The 15901-nt window shown below is 40.7% G+C and overlaps 1 protein-coding gene across 1 annotated transcript in view; it reads left to right on the top strand.

Moving 5' to 3' along the window:
- The first annotated feature begins 200 nt into the window (after nt 1-200).
- The window catches only part of neto1 (neuropilin and tolloid like 1), a 67616-nt gene continuing 51915 nt past the window's right edge, over nt 201-15901 (top strand). Inside the window, exons 1-4 of the mRNA XM_022744325.1 lie at nt 201-259; nt 1005-1061; nt 1163-1297; nt 1743-1991. Of these exons, the coding sequence (XP_022600046.1) occupies nt 232-259; nt 1005-1061; nt 1163-1297; nt 1743-1991 (469 nt within the window). The 5' untranslated portion in view covers nt 201-231. The remainder of the gene's footprint in view (nt 260-1004; nt 1062-1162; nt 1298-1742; nt 1992-15901) is intronic.

Raw genomic sequence — 15901 nt, 5'->3', positions numbered from 1 at the left:
TTGCAAGGATTTTTTTTTTTCTTAATCACTGAAGATTTTACTAAGGAGTAAATTTGCCTCTTTTTTTTTTTTTTTTTTTTTTTTCAGCGGAAGATTGTATGGTAGTCTGTGAGCGGTTTCCCGGCGTGAATTTTCAGAAACTCTCATCCCAATCTTTTTTTTTCCTTTTCAAGTATTCCTACATCTAAATGGAATTAGTTGAGTCTGAAGCCGGTTGTGAAAGGAACAGACATGGTACATGGACACAGCTTCCATCACGGTAAGACATCACGGATTCATTAGCTGAAGCTCACTTGGTCAAAGCTCTTACTGCTTCCTTACACCCTCATGAAAAAAAAAAAAAGAAGAAGTAGTCTACAGTGATCCTTTTATTAGAGTTAAAGCTCCAAATATCAGAGCAACAGATTAAAGTGAAAATATGAACAGATTGATGGTGATTTCTGGGGATAAAACAAATATTATGAGGCGATACACAGACATCCTGCATCCTACAACCTGTAAACTCACTGCTGAAGGTCACACTGTAAGTTGTTGTAGGGGTATGTTTTTCCTTTAATCCATTAATGGTTTGTTTTTGATCATTTTTAGTCATGTTTTAGTTCTTTTTTATAAGGCTCCATTATTTTGATCTGTTTAAAACATAATTTTACATATAATTTTGTATGTGTTTACTAGTTACACTATAAGCCTGCATTTTTCTTTCTTTCTTTTTTTTTACATCACAATATTTTAATCTTCCTCACTGTTAGTTTAATTTCTTGTTATGATTATTTTAGGTATTGTTTGCTATTTTGGGATTCTTTACAAGGTCAAACACAGGGCAGGTTCAGCATTAGCATAATGCTGATGTACAGGACATGAAATCCCAAACCTGAGATGTGTTCCTCGCTGACTCAACCCTTTCTCAGCTGAAATCAAGCTGTGCAGAAACAACGAATATGGCGGATGCATATGTCACAGCCTTGATCAGAAATGTGTGTTTATTTCTCTTTCTGTTCTTACAGTTGTTGCAAGTCTTCTCATACTTGGGTTGTCTGGGGCAACAAAGAAGGATACAGCAGGTAATCTTCATCACCAACTGCCTCTTCTGCTCAGATGTCCTCTCTCTCTCTCCTCCAAGCTTCAGCCTCTGTCTTCTTCTTTTTGCTTTTATATTATTCAGTGAAAAACAACTCTGGAGTGAAGCCTGCAGGTCAATGTGGAACGTGGGTGAAAGAACCAGAAGGAGGGCTCTTCACTTCTCCCAATTACCCAAACAAATACCCCCCAGACACAGAGTGCGTCTACATCCTTGAAGGTAAATATTCTCTTTAAGCACCGCAGTGGTAAAGAACCAAGGTGATTTATTCTCAGCTGAAGCATTCCTAGGGTTATCCTGAGGTGCGGGGGTGGGGGGTGGGGGGGTCACAGTAACTGTTCAGGGAATGATGAGAGATGTTGTATTATTTGAGCAGGTTTGCTAGTGGCTACTCCACGCTGTTATTTTTCTCATTAGGAGATGATATTTGATAGATTTGATAAATCAGCACAGATAAATCAGATTAAAACATGTTGTTTTACATGTGAGCATGGAGACTATCACAGCTTCAAATGAACTGACTAACTGCAGTCATTGTTGGTGTGTATTGAACGCATGGACGTTCTAATAATGAAGTAGGTTGAAGATGCATCAATGAAAGCATGACTAATATCTCAGTGCCCGCTTTGTGCTAGGTGGTAATTATTTTCATTGTGTCTCCTAGCCCCCCCAAGGCAGTGTATCGATCTACACTTTGAGGAGAATTATTCAATCGAATCCTCTTGGGAATGTAAATTTGACAACATCGAGGTTCGGGATGGACCGTTTGGCTTCTCCCCAATGCTCGGACGGTACTGCGGTCAGCACAGCCCACCTGATATCAGGAGTAGCGGCCGATATCTGTGGATAAAATTTGTTACAGATGGTGAACTGGAAGCGGTGGGATTTTCAGCAAATTACAACTTCACTGCAGGTACTTTTTTTTTTTTTTTTTTTTCGTAGTTTGTAGTTGTTTTGCCTTACTGCTTCTGTCAAATCACTTCTTCCTTTGGAAGCATATCCATGCTTTATAGCTCTAACGGCAAGGCTCCAAATGAATAACAAACATCATCCAGGGAACTCGGCCTTGTGGGAGCCTCTTGCAGCTTTATTGATTCTCTGTCTGCACACACTCAGTATTTCCATTGGCAATATACTGTCATTGGCTGGGACACTCTTGTGACTGTCTTGGCTGTTATTTCTTCTCTCTCTGTATCTTGTGTGATGTGGAACAGTGTCAGATTTTAATTCAGTTCAGCAGCACCACTCCTTAGTTTACAGGGCTGGAAGAAGCTGAGAGAGCGTGGCAAAGTAATCTGTATTGTCGAACACAATCATGGCAATTATGGTTGTGTGTAAAACCTTGACTTTCTTAATTTGCCTCATCTTTGCTTGAGATCCCATTACTGAGGCACTGTGAGGATTGATGACAAGGAATCAGGGCATAACCATGATTTAATATTCCTTCACCTACACTTGACTGGGTTTAATAACACTGTCAACTTTTTTAGTGTGTTGAAGGCTTGAAAGGCACTGTGCCAGGAAACATGAACGGTATGCCAATTTGTCTCCACATCCACTGCACCTTCAGGCCCATTTTACCGTTGTAGATCTGAGTGTGTCATTGTTTATATGATGAACACTTATGCACTACATCAGCCTTTCATCAGAGAAACATGCTACTAGCTACAGGCTTTTGAAAACAAAGGTACTGAGGTGAAGAGGGGCTATCGATTTCTCCCTAGTGGCTTTATGTGTGTGTTATTATCAAGAAATCAGGATGGTGAAGCTCTTCAATGGAAATTTTGGTGAAAAAGAGCAGTCAGTCTCAATGAAATCTACTGAGGAATAACATGAAGGACTTCATACCATGGATTGTTGAGCAGAAATATTGCTATAGAATATTTCTGAGATGTGTATACTATGGGGGAAACCTGCTGTAGCTCAAATGTATTGAGTGTTATAACAGTAAAAGTTACAGAGTGTTACGCTGTCAAATATGATATTTTCCATACAATTCAGAAAGGAGTTGGAAAGGAAAAAAAAAATGCAAGAAAAGTAAAGTAAAAAATGAATCAAAAACACAAATTTCAAGAGTGTCAGGCACGGTTACGGTCTTTGCTGTAGAGATTGTTGTCTGCTGAGGCATGAATCTCTTCTCCCGCTGCTGGGTTTTACACATCATTCGCTCTATCAGCTTTGAGTTGTTTTACTCTTTAGAAATGCACTTGTGATATTGCAAATGTGTTATTCCATCAGCAAGGCTAATTGAGTGACTAAACCTTAACCAGATGATATAACTGGATGGCAGTCTAGCTCATATTAACTATGACTACCATTAAAGGATTGAATTCTTCCCTTGATGTTAGCACTAGGAAATTTGCTCTTTTGCCGAGCTTTATGTGAGGATATGGATATCACCCACATGCTAGTTCTAGAGGCTAGCTAGCTTAGCTTAAAGACTAGAACCAAGGGGGGGGACAGGTAGTCGGGCTCTGTCAGGCAACACAAGGTAACAAACTGTGTACCAGCACCTCGAAGGGTGTTCTGCCGGAAAGCAAACAGAATTTTTATTCTTTGTTGTTTGTTATTTATATAAATTTGACCATTGGATGGTTTGTACAGTTTTTTTTGATTCATGCCATGTACAAACTATACAGATGTTAGCTTTAAGCCATGTTAGCTAGAAATGTAGGCACCCTGAGTACGATAGTGTGTGTGTGTGTGTGTGTGTGTGTGTGTTTTGTGTGACTCTAGTTCTCTCTGTTATTTCCCCTTAGTTTCTCTCCTCTTTCTTCTTGTTTCTGAATGTTTATGAAGAATACCACAAACAGCACAAATTTTTTCACTCAAGGTGAAACATTTCCATTTCAAGCGATTCATCTTCAGCCTCAGTTCACACCACAACGGGCTGATCCTGCCGGTTACATCTTTCCATGCAACCGAGGCGCCTCTGAAATTTGTCCAAATACAGCTTAAAGCCGAAGACGAATGAACACATTTCATCTACATACGTAAAGCAAACTTTTACTTTCGTATGGCTAAGTGGCTAAGCTAACTAGCTGCTGGTATTAGCTTCACTTTTACAAACACAATGACAGAAAGTAAGCACATTTTCAAAAATGAAAAACTAAAAAAAAAACTACTTTTTAATATAACAGCATTTTTGTTGGCATCTACGGTACATGCTTGTCAGGGTTTGTTTCCGACAGAGCTCACATCGTAATGTCTGATGTCGTGAGGTATGTTCTACAAAACTGTCTCCCCTAATGGATATGAGTAAAAAATGTAGTAGTGGAAACATCACTACTGTAACTCCAAAAACATCAGGACTGCACAAGAAGGATAATTTGTTGTTTTCAGCTCTGATAGTCAGACAGAGAATCTGGACTAAATTTTCTGTAATGTGCAATTGAAGTATCATTTCGTCTTCCTGCTTCTCTTGGGAGTTTCATTGAAATTTTGCTGAGAGGAAAGAAAAAAAAAAAAAAAAAAAGCTCTGCCTCTCGACTTGATAGGAAATATCTGTGGCATATGATTTACATAATTAAAGAAGATAAAAGTCCTGAATTCACTTGACTTGATACTCTGAGATCTGGCAGTGTTGAATAGTGTCCCACATCTGCAGCTGCTCTGCTAACCATGCTAATTCACACAGCCCTCCTCTGATGAATGGGAGCGGGAAAAAAAAAGAAGCAACAAAGGTGACATGAATCAGCTCCTCTTACTCTCCTTCCTCAGTCATTTTAGGAGCTCAGAGATTTAAAAAAAAACTCTTACGTCTCTCCTTCACATTCTGCCAGTGTCCTTTCAGAGCCTCGTGCTCTTGATGACTAATGCGGTCGGTACCGCAGCGGTGAATGAAGAAGCAGCAACTGGAATCTCACAACATCCGTGTCATATTATATGTAAAGCACTTAAATACTGCAGATGTGGCATCGGTGGAACGAAGAAACTGCTGGTGTAACAGACGTGAGAGATTCACTCAGAGCGGTGACTAAATGAACTTGGCTGCCACAGTGATAGGATGTGCAATTTATTTGTCACACAAATTAAACCCAGATGCCTCATACTTGGTTTCCTCTTACGTCACAGGAGACAGCAATCTTTTATCACCTCTGCAAAATACATTGTAGCTAGTTTTATGCAAGGGTATGAAAGATATATGGGGAGTCTGACAAAATCTTTTGAATAATACAAACAGCTGTTTCCTGTTTAACTAATTCAGCTCCATATACACACACTCAGCGACGAGACTGTGTAGCACCTGTATAGGCATCAGTACACGGAAGCTTATTAGGCTGCGGAGTCCATCTGGAAAGCTGCATGTGTGACTCACTTTAGTTACCTGACTTGAATGAGCATACGCTGCACTGTTGTTAGGAAATACCTCTGCCCACTTAACACATGTGGGCTCACAGCTGAATCATAGCCGCTGCTTATTCTCTGTAGATCATTACTAGTACTTGAGTACACTGTAGTATTGCCTACTTAGAGGAATAGTTCAGCATTTTATAAATATAAAGGTGCAGCCAACAGCAGATAAGCTTAGGTTAACACAAAGATCTGAAATGGGGAAAAACATAATGTGGCTTTGTCTGATTGTCTTAAGAAAATCAGCCGATCAGCACCTGTAAAGCTCACTAAACAACATGTTATATCTCATTCATATCATCTGTGCAAAAAAAACCTAAAGTCTAAAAACAGCACTTTGTGTTGTAAGGGGGTTATTTATCCACTGGTGCCCTGGTAACATCACAAGGGTACTACGAAAGCCAGGCCAAGAAGTAGTTTCTCACACAACCCACACACATTTTGAAACTGTGGTTTTTGTATGTATTAAACAGATGAGACAGATGAGCGTGCTAATAGTGAGCTTTCAACAGGGTAAATTATTTCCCCGTTTCCAGTCTTTGTGCTAAGCTAACCGGCTAGTAGCGGTAGCTTTGTATTTAGCATCTTCTCCTTTAAGTCTCAGCCAGAAACCAGTTATCATGAAAAAATGTCAAGTGTTTATTGAGTGTGTGTTTTTAAAATGCCAATATGCAGTAGACTGAACCTTAACATATTATCCTACCACTTTGAAGCAGCATGCAGAGCTATAAGTGAGCTGTAAGTGTACTCCAGAAGTTGTCACATACTATTGCTCAACAATCAAGTATATATATATATATATATATAAAAGGCAGTTCGGTGAATTAAGATAGGGAAGCCTGGGACAGGAGTAAGCTGTAAACCACCAACAAGAACAGTGTTTTAGGAAAAGACAGGAGGCCTGAGGCCAATGAGGCAGTTGTTGTTGACTGTTTGAATTTACAAAAACGAATACTTGAGATAATTTTTTATTTCTGTTCTTGCATCCTTTCTGTCTTTCTCATTATTCTGCCCAAATATATTCATAGTAGAGCAATAATTTAGTTTTGAAATAGTGGCAACTTGTGAAAGTGTGACATTGAGCTATTGTCTGTGTGGGGTGGTGATGCAAATGGAGCCAAAGCATAATGAGTAAAATTTAGCTATCTGCCATAAAAAAGCCTCTATTGTTACAAGCTTTTTATTTTTCATAGCTCTCAAGTTGCCTCGCCTAGATTCACATCATATCTAGGGGTCAGCTACAAAGCAGAAGGGTGACATTGTGACAGGCAGCCCTGTACTGTTGTAATGACAGATAATATAAAATTGCAAGAGGAATACAACTGCTGCATGTGCAGCAGGGAAAACGGAACCATGGTGTGTACATTTCTCTGTGTGTGCAAAGCTGTTGGGGAATTTGAGCAGCGTTCTGGTATTCAGGTTGTCCTAGGGCGCCTTGACCTTAGAACCCTGTGGACTGGTAGATTAAGTGGTGTTTCAGCACCTTAAGCCAAAGCCAGAGCAAATAAAAGCTGCAAGTTCTCCCACTTTTGCTCCCTGCACTCACTGAACATGCTGTTTGCAGAGTCAAGACCTGGTCCTGAGGCAGATGCTGCTATATGGAGCAACTGTGTATTTCCTTGAAGGACTGGCAATATACTGTTTATATATATATAAATATATATATATATATATATAATGTATATGTATATGCTACTTCTTAGATGCGATGTGGCTTTTATGTGACTAAATTTAAAGGTGAAATATTTCACTTGTGTGTTGCTTGTGTTGCTTCAGGAAAAATGACATCCTATATTTGATATTTGGGTTTGTGTAGTTTTGCATTTCTAAGGTATTATATTTGAATGTATTTGGTAACAGTTGTGACTGGAAAATAATTAATAAGATTTCTTGCACCTTTAGCATTCGTAATTTACATGTGAAAATAATGCAAATTTTGCTAAACACACAGAAATACTCACCAATGTGGGAAAAAAATGGATCCCTGGATGCCATACAGCCTTATATGTTACCTTCATTTTCACTGCTACTGTATGTTTTCTACAGTTAAGTATGCCGGCCATTAATAATGAATCTAACCAAGGTGACTCTGATTGTTCTAGGTGCCTTATCGCCCAACCAAGCTCCAAATGGATGAGAATCATTTTGGAATAAAATGAGTCAAATGACATTTAAGATTATAGCTGGAACAGGATATATGGGCCTATCATGAAGGAGGCAGGGTCATGAGATTGAACCTAGATGGACTCAAACTGGAAAATTGAAAATTGAACCAAAGAGATCGACTCTTCGCTCTTGGAGGGAACTCACTGGCACCATTGCTGGGCTGGACAGAGAGTTCAGCGACTCCCCGAGCAGTTTCACATCTGTCTCCAAAGTCATTTGCTGATGGCAACTCGACATTTAAATGTTTGAGTGCTTTTTGCTCAGTTGTATCCACCGAACCCCTAATACTGAAGTTCCCAAATCACTGACTTTCACCAGTTGACAGAGTGAGGCATATATTAATGGATGATGGTTGTCATTAACTGTATTGTAATGAAGAATTGAACATACTCTCAACGTATGTTAATATAATTATAGGGAATTCGGCCAAAACATAGACAGCAGTATGCAATGAGCTGTCATCGGTAAGGAAATACATGACTTCTACCTACAGTAATCGTACTAATTTTTATGTGTTAAACATGTCGTGGAGTTGAAGAATCATGACACATAGTTTAAATAGATTTAATTCTCATTGATACAACTGAGCTCATGAGATGTGATCTGGCTTTTTCTATTGCGTTTCCTCTAAATCCAAGGAAAACACTGTCAAAATGTTGTCCCACACTAGTACAGCACCTAAGGCCTCGGGAGTTAAATTTCATTTTCCATGGCCTAACACTGGTCGGGGCTCCGATTCACTGTGGAGCAGAGGAAAGATGAAATTCATGAGTAGAAATGGAGAGAGAATTCTCCTGTGGTGCATTTTCTGGTTTTCTCCCAAGATCTCAGTGAAGAGTGTGTTTGCCTGAATGGGCTGCTTGCATATAGTCACTCCTAATAAACCATGCCGCCAAAAAAAAGAAAAAAAAAAAGAAAAAGAGATCTTCCCTCCAATGTTTTGCCCTAATGTTTATTATCATTAGTGCTCCCTGGAGTGCAGGTCACATTTTCTAGGAGCTTTCCCCCTGATTGTTCAGTGCTGCCTACTGTTTCTCTGATTGTTATGGGTCTGTCTTTTCTCCACTGGGAAAATGTGTAGGTGTACATTTCTCACGGCATAGGTATGCGTCTTGTGTATAATGCAATTTCCCCAAAGTAATGCTATCAACTGAAGGGCTTTGGCAAAGCGAAAATAACCTCATCTGTGTTTGTGTTTATTTTTCAGATGACTCATTTCAATATTTTCAACAGCTGATAGCAGTGTAGAAAAAAAAAAAGAAACAGACCTGTGTCTGGAGAACTGGCTCTCTCTTTTGGTTTTACGGAGGATTTTCTCATGGAGCCTTGTGTGTTTGAGATGTGGCTGCCCACACCAGTCTCATTTCAATGACAACCTCCTCTGCTCGTATGTGGTGAGGAAGAATAACAGTCGCCGCGTTTGAGCTCAGCCGACACGCTTCCCTTCGTACTGCCTCTGTTAGCAAAACGAGACGGACGGAGCGAGTTAGCATTGCAGGCACACCACTCGCAGCTGTGGAAGAGGTCGGTCGCAACCTCACTCTCCTCACTCATCTCTCTGTCTCTCTCCTTTTTCAGCTGACACTACCTCTTTTCTTCTCTCCTATCCTCTCTTGCCTGGTCCATGCTTTCTATGTGTTGCACACCAGATACATATTAAGGCCGAGATGTCATTTGCTTACCTTAGATGATTTTCGTTTATTACAAACTGGCTATAATTTCAATAATTGGTATTGATTGTGCTCACAAAGTTATTGGAAGAGATCTGGGAATGCGGAAGTTAGAAACACAAACAGTCAGATGATCATACAGGATTTAAACAATCCCCAGGTTAGCCAAACCTTTAAGGTTTAACTTTGACACACCATACTAAGCGTTGTCGTGCTCGTGATCATTACTGATAATTTGGGTGTGCGTATTTGTGGTTGTACCTCCAAAATTGGTTAAGATAATTTGGCTAAAGTGTGGGTTTCCTTACATCCTGTCTTATCATCTGACTGCTCATGTTTCTTGCATCATCAGACCTGGTTATAGTGATGTTTCCATGCCCCAGGTCTTAGCGATGACTTTGAAAAAACTACATTGAAGGTGGTGGCCCACGCAACATCTAATGTGGAATGCACATTGAAAAACACAGGACCCAGTAGCCGTTCTACGATTGGATGGATCAAATACATAAAGACAAAATAAATCCAATTATATCAACTTAAAATTGCAGCACAAACAATGATAAACTAAAGTAAATCAAGCTGATATTATACGTACTTTATTCATGCATCCACTATCTCTTCACTTTCAGGTGTCAAACAGAGGAATCTAATGAAACATAATACAAATGAGTTTTCAAAACCAGGCAACAATAAAAGTATATGTCCAACTCACTGGTTCTCGGTTGTCTCCTTGTTTTGAGGGAAAGGGCTTGCATACAGATGGGTGGGGTTATATAACTTCTGGGTGTGGTTATTGGGGTGATAGGTGATTTGCAGGTATTAGACTTGTGATTTAACAGACTTGGTGAGTACAATTTAATAACTGATAGAAATGATGGAAAAAAAATCATGACAAGTTGGACAAGGAAAAAGGCTTCATTTGTACGGTTGACCAGTAGCAAGCTGTTTTGACTTTGCTGAACTTTAACTTTAATGTAGAGCCGGAGAGTGTAAAACATCTGTCCGAGTTTGGTTTGTAAACAGTTATGAGACAGAAATCAATACAAGTATACTAGTACAAGTATTTCTTAAAAGCGTGAACTTATTATCCCAGTAGCAACCAAATGAAATAGCTCGCTAGCTGAAACAAAAGACGCTTGCTAGCTCAGAGAGCTATTGGAACCGAAAACCACTAGCATGTTCCCGACTGGCTAGCTTGTTAGTGTTGAGCTCATCAGCTACAGCATTTTCGCCAACTATACCTGTGTGTTTCCAGAAACACACCCCTTGAGATGTGTGGACGGTTTGCTTAGATTTCACTGTGTCCACTCGCTAGTGTGACTGCGCCTCTGTTCTCTTTTCTTTTTCTGTACCACTTCTACTTCCACTTCTCCCATCCTTCGCTCTGACATCACCCCTCACTCTCCCTAGCCTGGCACAGGATGTTCACCAGCTTATCAGTCAAGGAGCCTTTGCTCGGGGGGCAACCAGTCAGAGTTTATCGCCCTGTAGAACTTAACTCACTATCCAGCAGGATGGCTGATATTTACGTCCTTTGGCTGTTTCAGCCGCTCCTAGCCAATTACCCTGCAGATCAATCAGTGGCTCAGCCTGCCTCCTGCTTCCATCCTCTGTGGCACTTTGTTAACCAGGCCTGCTGTTCAGCTACAGATGCTGTGCGGGTCAGGGCACTGCTCTGTTGTAGCCTTTAAGTCTGCAGTAATGTAAAGCGTAGTGAGTGTGGGGGCTTATTTGTAGCCTGGTTTGGGGGATTGGAGCAGAGGGGTTGTGTGTGTGTATATGTGTGTATCAACTGTATACACACACACACCATATGTATAAATACCCATGTGTACAATACACTGTGCTGGTACATGTTTATTTGTATATGTGTTTGTCCACATCATGCATCTTTTCAATCAGTTACAGGGTCTTGGCTGCTTTCTCATTCAAGCCCCCTGTGTTTTTGCTGTGCTCCATCCACAATAGATTGACTTATTGTGTATTCAAGCAGTCTTTGCTACATTGTACATGTGATGGTCTTTTCTCTCTGAAATGCATTGGAAATTAGCTGGGTTGTTGTAAGTGCGTTTTTTTTTTTTTTTCAGAGCTCCCTTCCTCTGTAGGCATAACAGCTCGCCTAGGGCTCTTTGTTTCATTAGCCTATCACTGTGGTAGATCCCTGGCTGTCATGCTGAGAGCCTGACTCTCTCCATTATGCTGTATTAGGCAGCAATAAGATTGAGCTGTGTGTTTTATCTCTGCACACATTAAGGCCTCAACCCATCGAAAACGTCTTGGAGAATTATTCTCTGAAGGGTTGATAGAAAAGGTCTTTTTTTTTTTTTTTACTTTTTGGAAGGTGAGTGAGTTATGTTCGCTCGCGCTCCTCATTCGTATCTCTGATTTTGAAGGACACCACAGAGCAGATTGCTTTCCATGCTTGACGAGTTCTGCTTTTGTTTTCATCTTCTCATCATTGGGATACTTCCTCAGGGGGTTAGTGTATTAACATACTGGGTGTAACTGCCTCAAAAGGAGTTTGAATGATGAAAGCTCTGTTTTCATTATCTACATGTTTCTCTCCCATTTTCTTACATCCTCTCTGGCAGTGGATTGCACTCCCATCTGATCAACTAAGAGCAAATGTCTGATTCCAAAGGGACCTAAATCACATTTGGCATCATGGTAATCTGATAGGTAATGGCGAGCTTTTGTTTTGCTGTTGGGAGAGCAATGTCAACGTTCAACAATAAAGGAGGGCAAGACCATGATGGGATTATGAAATGTGGAATTTGAGTAATCCTTACAACATTTCAAAATGATAAAACAGTTGTGGATTCAAGCGGATGCTCCAAACAATATGTAATACCCCCTTGTAGGAAATGACAATAAAATGAGTTGATGGTACATTTTATGAAATGAAAGTGCAGCTTGGGTCGCATAATGCCTGTCTTACTCTATATACTGTTGGGACTGTGTGTTGGAGGGTTAATGCATATCATTACCATTTGATAGGCTTATAGAATAGCCATGACAAGTGGTTTATGGTTTACAGCTGACTGTAAATCTCCAGCCTCTCTCAGTCCATCACATTTTATTTGTTCTGGGGTTCCCTAGGTTCACCCAAGGAAGAAATATTCAATGTAATAATAATGGAACAAAATCTGTATACAAAGCAGAACAGAATAGCCGATATCAGTCTGTTCTGGGTTTGGAGAGGCGGATGAAGTGATGCCTTATTTTGCAGCTCATTCATAACCATAATAGCAAAATTTCCAAGCAGACCAGGACTAAATTTTCCACAAAAACACCTGCTCTGTTTTCCCGCCTGCGTCTGTTTCCCCTGTCTGTGTGAAGGATTGCTACTGCACCCAGAAGATCCATTATGTGAGCTCGCGGGCTGCTAAACAGTTCCTACAGGAAAGACCAGGTTAAATTTGAATGTTTACTGTTTGACGTCCCAAAGGTGCGGGTGGCATTTGGTTCTCCTGGAGGTGTGAAACAGATTGCGCAATGTTCTATGCAGTTGTTTGAGTACGCTTTCAGCCATTTTGCTGAAGGTGTCAAGCATTTTGCTCGGCTCTGAGACCTTGAGTCAGAAAGACTGAAAAGAACTGTCAGGATGACAGCGAGGTGTTGGTTCCCGTCCGCTTTTCTCGCACATTTTGTCGTCTTTCATCCTTGTCAGAGCCCAAATTGCTCATCCATCTGTGATTATTGAGGTGCAGGGGTGTGTGAGAGAACATTTTTATTTCCTCCTCAGACCACTGACTGTACACCAGTGGAGTCCAGCAAGTCAATTAAGACCGCCTTCTCCCGTTGGACGACTGAAGTCTTTCTGGCAGGTTGCCGAGAGCAAAGACCTGGAAAAGTTAGCAAGTCGATCATGTGTGTTCATCTCTGTTTCTCTCTCAAACAAACACTAACAGCCTGCTGAGCAGCATGGCCTTGCTGGCATTTCATTTTCCATTTGGCAAGCTCGATTAATCACGGCGCTCCTATACAATGCGACGCACATGGCCACCCACCAGTGCTGGCTCTCATTATTCCCCTACGCAGGAAAATGTACAGCTAGGGGAGAGTGAGGCAGAGAAAGAGCAAGAGGAAACATCACAGCCCCACTACTGCGCAGACTGTACATATGAGCGATGAATGTAACAGGAAAAACAGAAAAGGAGGCAAAGACGGAAGAAAGGAAAGAGGGATTCAGCGATAGAGAGGAAGATTTGGATTGCTGTGAATAGGTTATGGCCATGCTGCGAGGAAGACTGATAAAAGATTGGGGCTGCTCCATGTCCCCTCAAGGCTTTGCTTCTATCTGAATATTCATTGAGCTGACACTGGCTTTTCTCACAACTGTCTATAAAAAGGATGCCAATTGGCTTTTACCTTGTGGCTTCTAATAAGCCTCTGTGCCTAACATGCATACAAACAACTCTTCATAACACAGAGGCGCAAATAGTGGCTCCTGCACTTCCATACAAACAGCTTTAAAGCAGCTTTAAGTGCCTTAACAGTTTGCTGTCCTTATGTTTGAATTGCTGTGCTCGGAAAATGCATTACTAGATAACGGTTTCTCTGTTGACAGTTGTTTGGCTTCATATCTCCAGGACTGAAATTGAGACTTCCTGACTTTATCTTCTTTTATGCATCCACTATGATTGTTTATTCATTCTGTATTATGAAATATTTGATCTGCTGGGCGGGGGAGGTGAAATTGTTTTGGGAAATCCTTTCAGTTTGTCAAAAAAGTAGATTATTCATCCATTCAGCACGTATATATAATTTTTATTCAGTTATGATCCTGGATAGTCAGGGTTACAGTAATGCAACTTTTACAAAATTCTAATATTGCACAGGACAAAGGGCTGACTGAACCTGAACCGGTTTTCTGGAAAAAAAAATCTGCACTTTGCAGATACAACATCCTGCAATGATCACCCACGCTGAGTTTGTTTGTGTAAATAAAAGAAGTAAGAGTTGAGTTTATGTGTGGAGAACATCGTGCACATGCAAAAACACAAGGTTCTCTCTTATTTTTTTGTATCCTGATGCACGGAGAGGACGTTTCTCATCCAAGGCCTGGGTCAAGCTGGATTTTAGCTGGAGGAAACCACTCAAATCTGTATGCTACTCCTAATCCCTTTGCACAAACATACACATGCACGCTGGACCTCCACTGAGCGGCTACAGCTATAACCTTCAATCAAAAACAAACAAAAAAATCTTGTCTCATTTTGTGCTCCAGTTTGTTTGTAAGAGTCACGATGGTTCTCGGTTTGTATGCCGGAAAGTGAGAACAGGCATTGAGAGAAGACAAAGGTGAACTTGCTAAGCGGCACCGATTTTGGATTCATGTGGAATATACACACAGTAGAGTACAATGCAGCACACATTTTGTCCATTTCCATCAAAATACTTATTCATAACCACCCGTGCCATGCACAGCAATCTTAAATATTCAGGCATAATCCTTCTGGGGCTGTTCTGGTAAAATGTAAAATTCAAGTGAGATTGAAATCACCATCCCTTCCCTAGATAGCTGTGTGCCACAAGGACATAATTTTCTTTTTCTTAAATTAGAAAAGATTAGGTTGAATCTGGGAGGCTCGGCTGAGAATTTTGTCGCCCTCTGGGCAACACTTTATTTCCTAGTATTTCAAAACTCTTCCAACTTTACCTTCTGATTTAGTTGATATTTCACAGTCTTTCTTTAATTTTCTGTCTCTTTGTTATAGAATGGGAAAATACGTGTGTGGCTCTGCCGACTGTACTGGTGATTCATAACGGAGGAAAGTAATTTGTCTTTGTGTGAAATGAACTTCACTTATCGTTTCAAAAACCTTTTGGCTTGCTTGAGTCTGTTCGTTTGACATGGAGCAAAAATACTGTAGCGAAACACTCCACCCTCCAAAAAACAGCTTTTAATTCCATGTAAAACCACGCACAAAAGCCCATTCCACCACACAGACACACAGAGCATTTTTTTTTCTCGTGTTTGTAATCACACATCCATGAGTTTATCTCTACAGCCACAGACATCATTTCACCACCACACAGAGCAAGGTAAGAGAGCCTGAAACAGAATCACGGGGTTATACATCAGACAGAGAAATAAAGAAAAGTAGCGGGTGGGAGATGGCAGCGGGATTAGGTTTAAACCCCCCTAAAAAAGCGTATTGTGTGTTTGTAGCTTATAAGAGAGACTGACTGTGATCAGGGGGAGAAGTCTGAGTCATTGATTTTATCGTGCTCTGCCTCTGAAGAGGCGAAGCTTTGTGGATACTTAGATTGTGGTAGAAAGAGCTCGGTGAAAATGCTTAAATTGAGTATGTGGAGAGGAGAGGAGGGCTTTGGTGGGGCTTAAATATTCATTTGCTGGTGGCACTAGCTCTGTGGTGAGGTTTTAGCTCCTAACAGTGGTTCTCTTGACACAGTACTTGTCAAACATCTGTGGTTCCGCTGAAACAAAGCTGATTTCAGCGATCTGGCATTTTAGTGTTGAGCTGCAAAAGCATTTGTTGTTTTCCTGTGGGGAAGGTGCTCTTGACCGAACCCTTGGCTCTCTAATAAAGATGCTTGCATTGGGAGAGTTGCCAATAAGAATGGTTCCAATAGTTTGAATCACAGCCTTGCTGATCTACTGCATCTG

The sequence above is a fragment of the Seriola dumerili genome, unplaced genomic scaffold (genome assembly GCF_002260705.1).
Source record: "Seriola dumerili isolate Sdu_G_001 unplaced genomic scaffold, Sdu_1.0 BDQW01000079.1, whole genome shotgun sequence".
Classification (NCBI taxonomy): Eukaryota; Metazoa; Chordata; class Actinopteri; order Carangiformes; family Carangidae; genus Seriola; species Seriola dumerili.
This window is presented reverse-complemented; position numbering and strand designations above follow the sequence as displayed.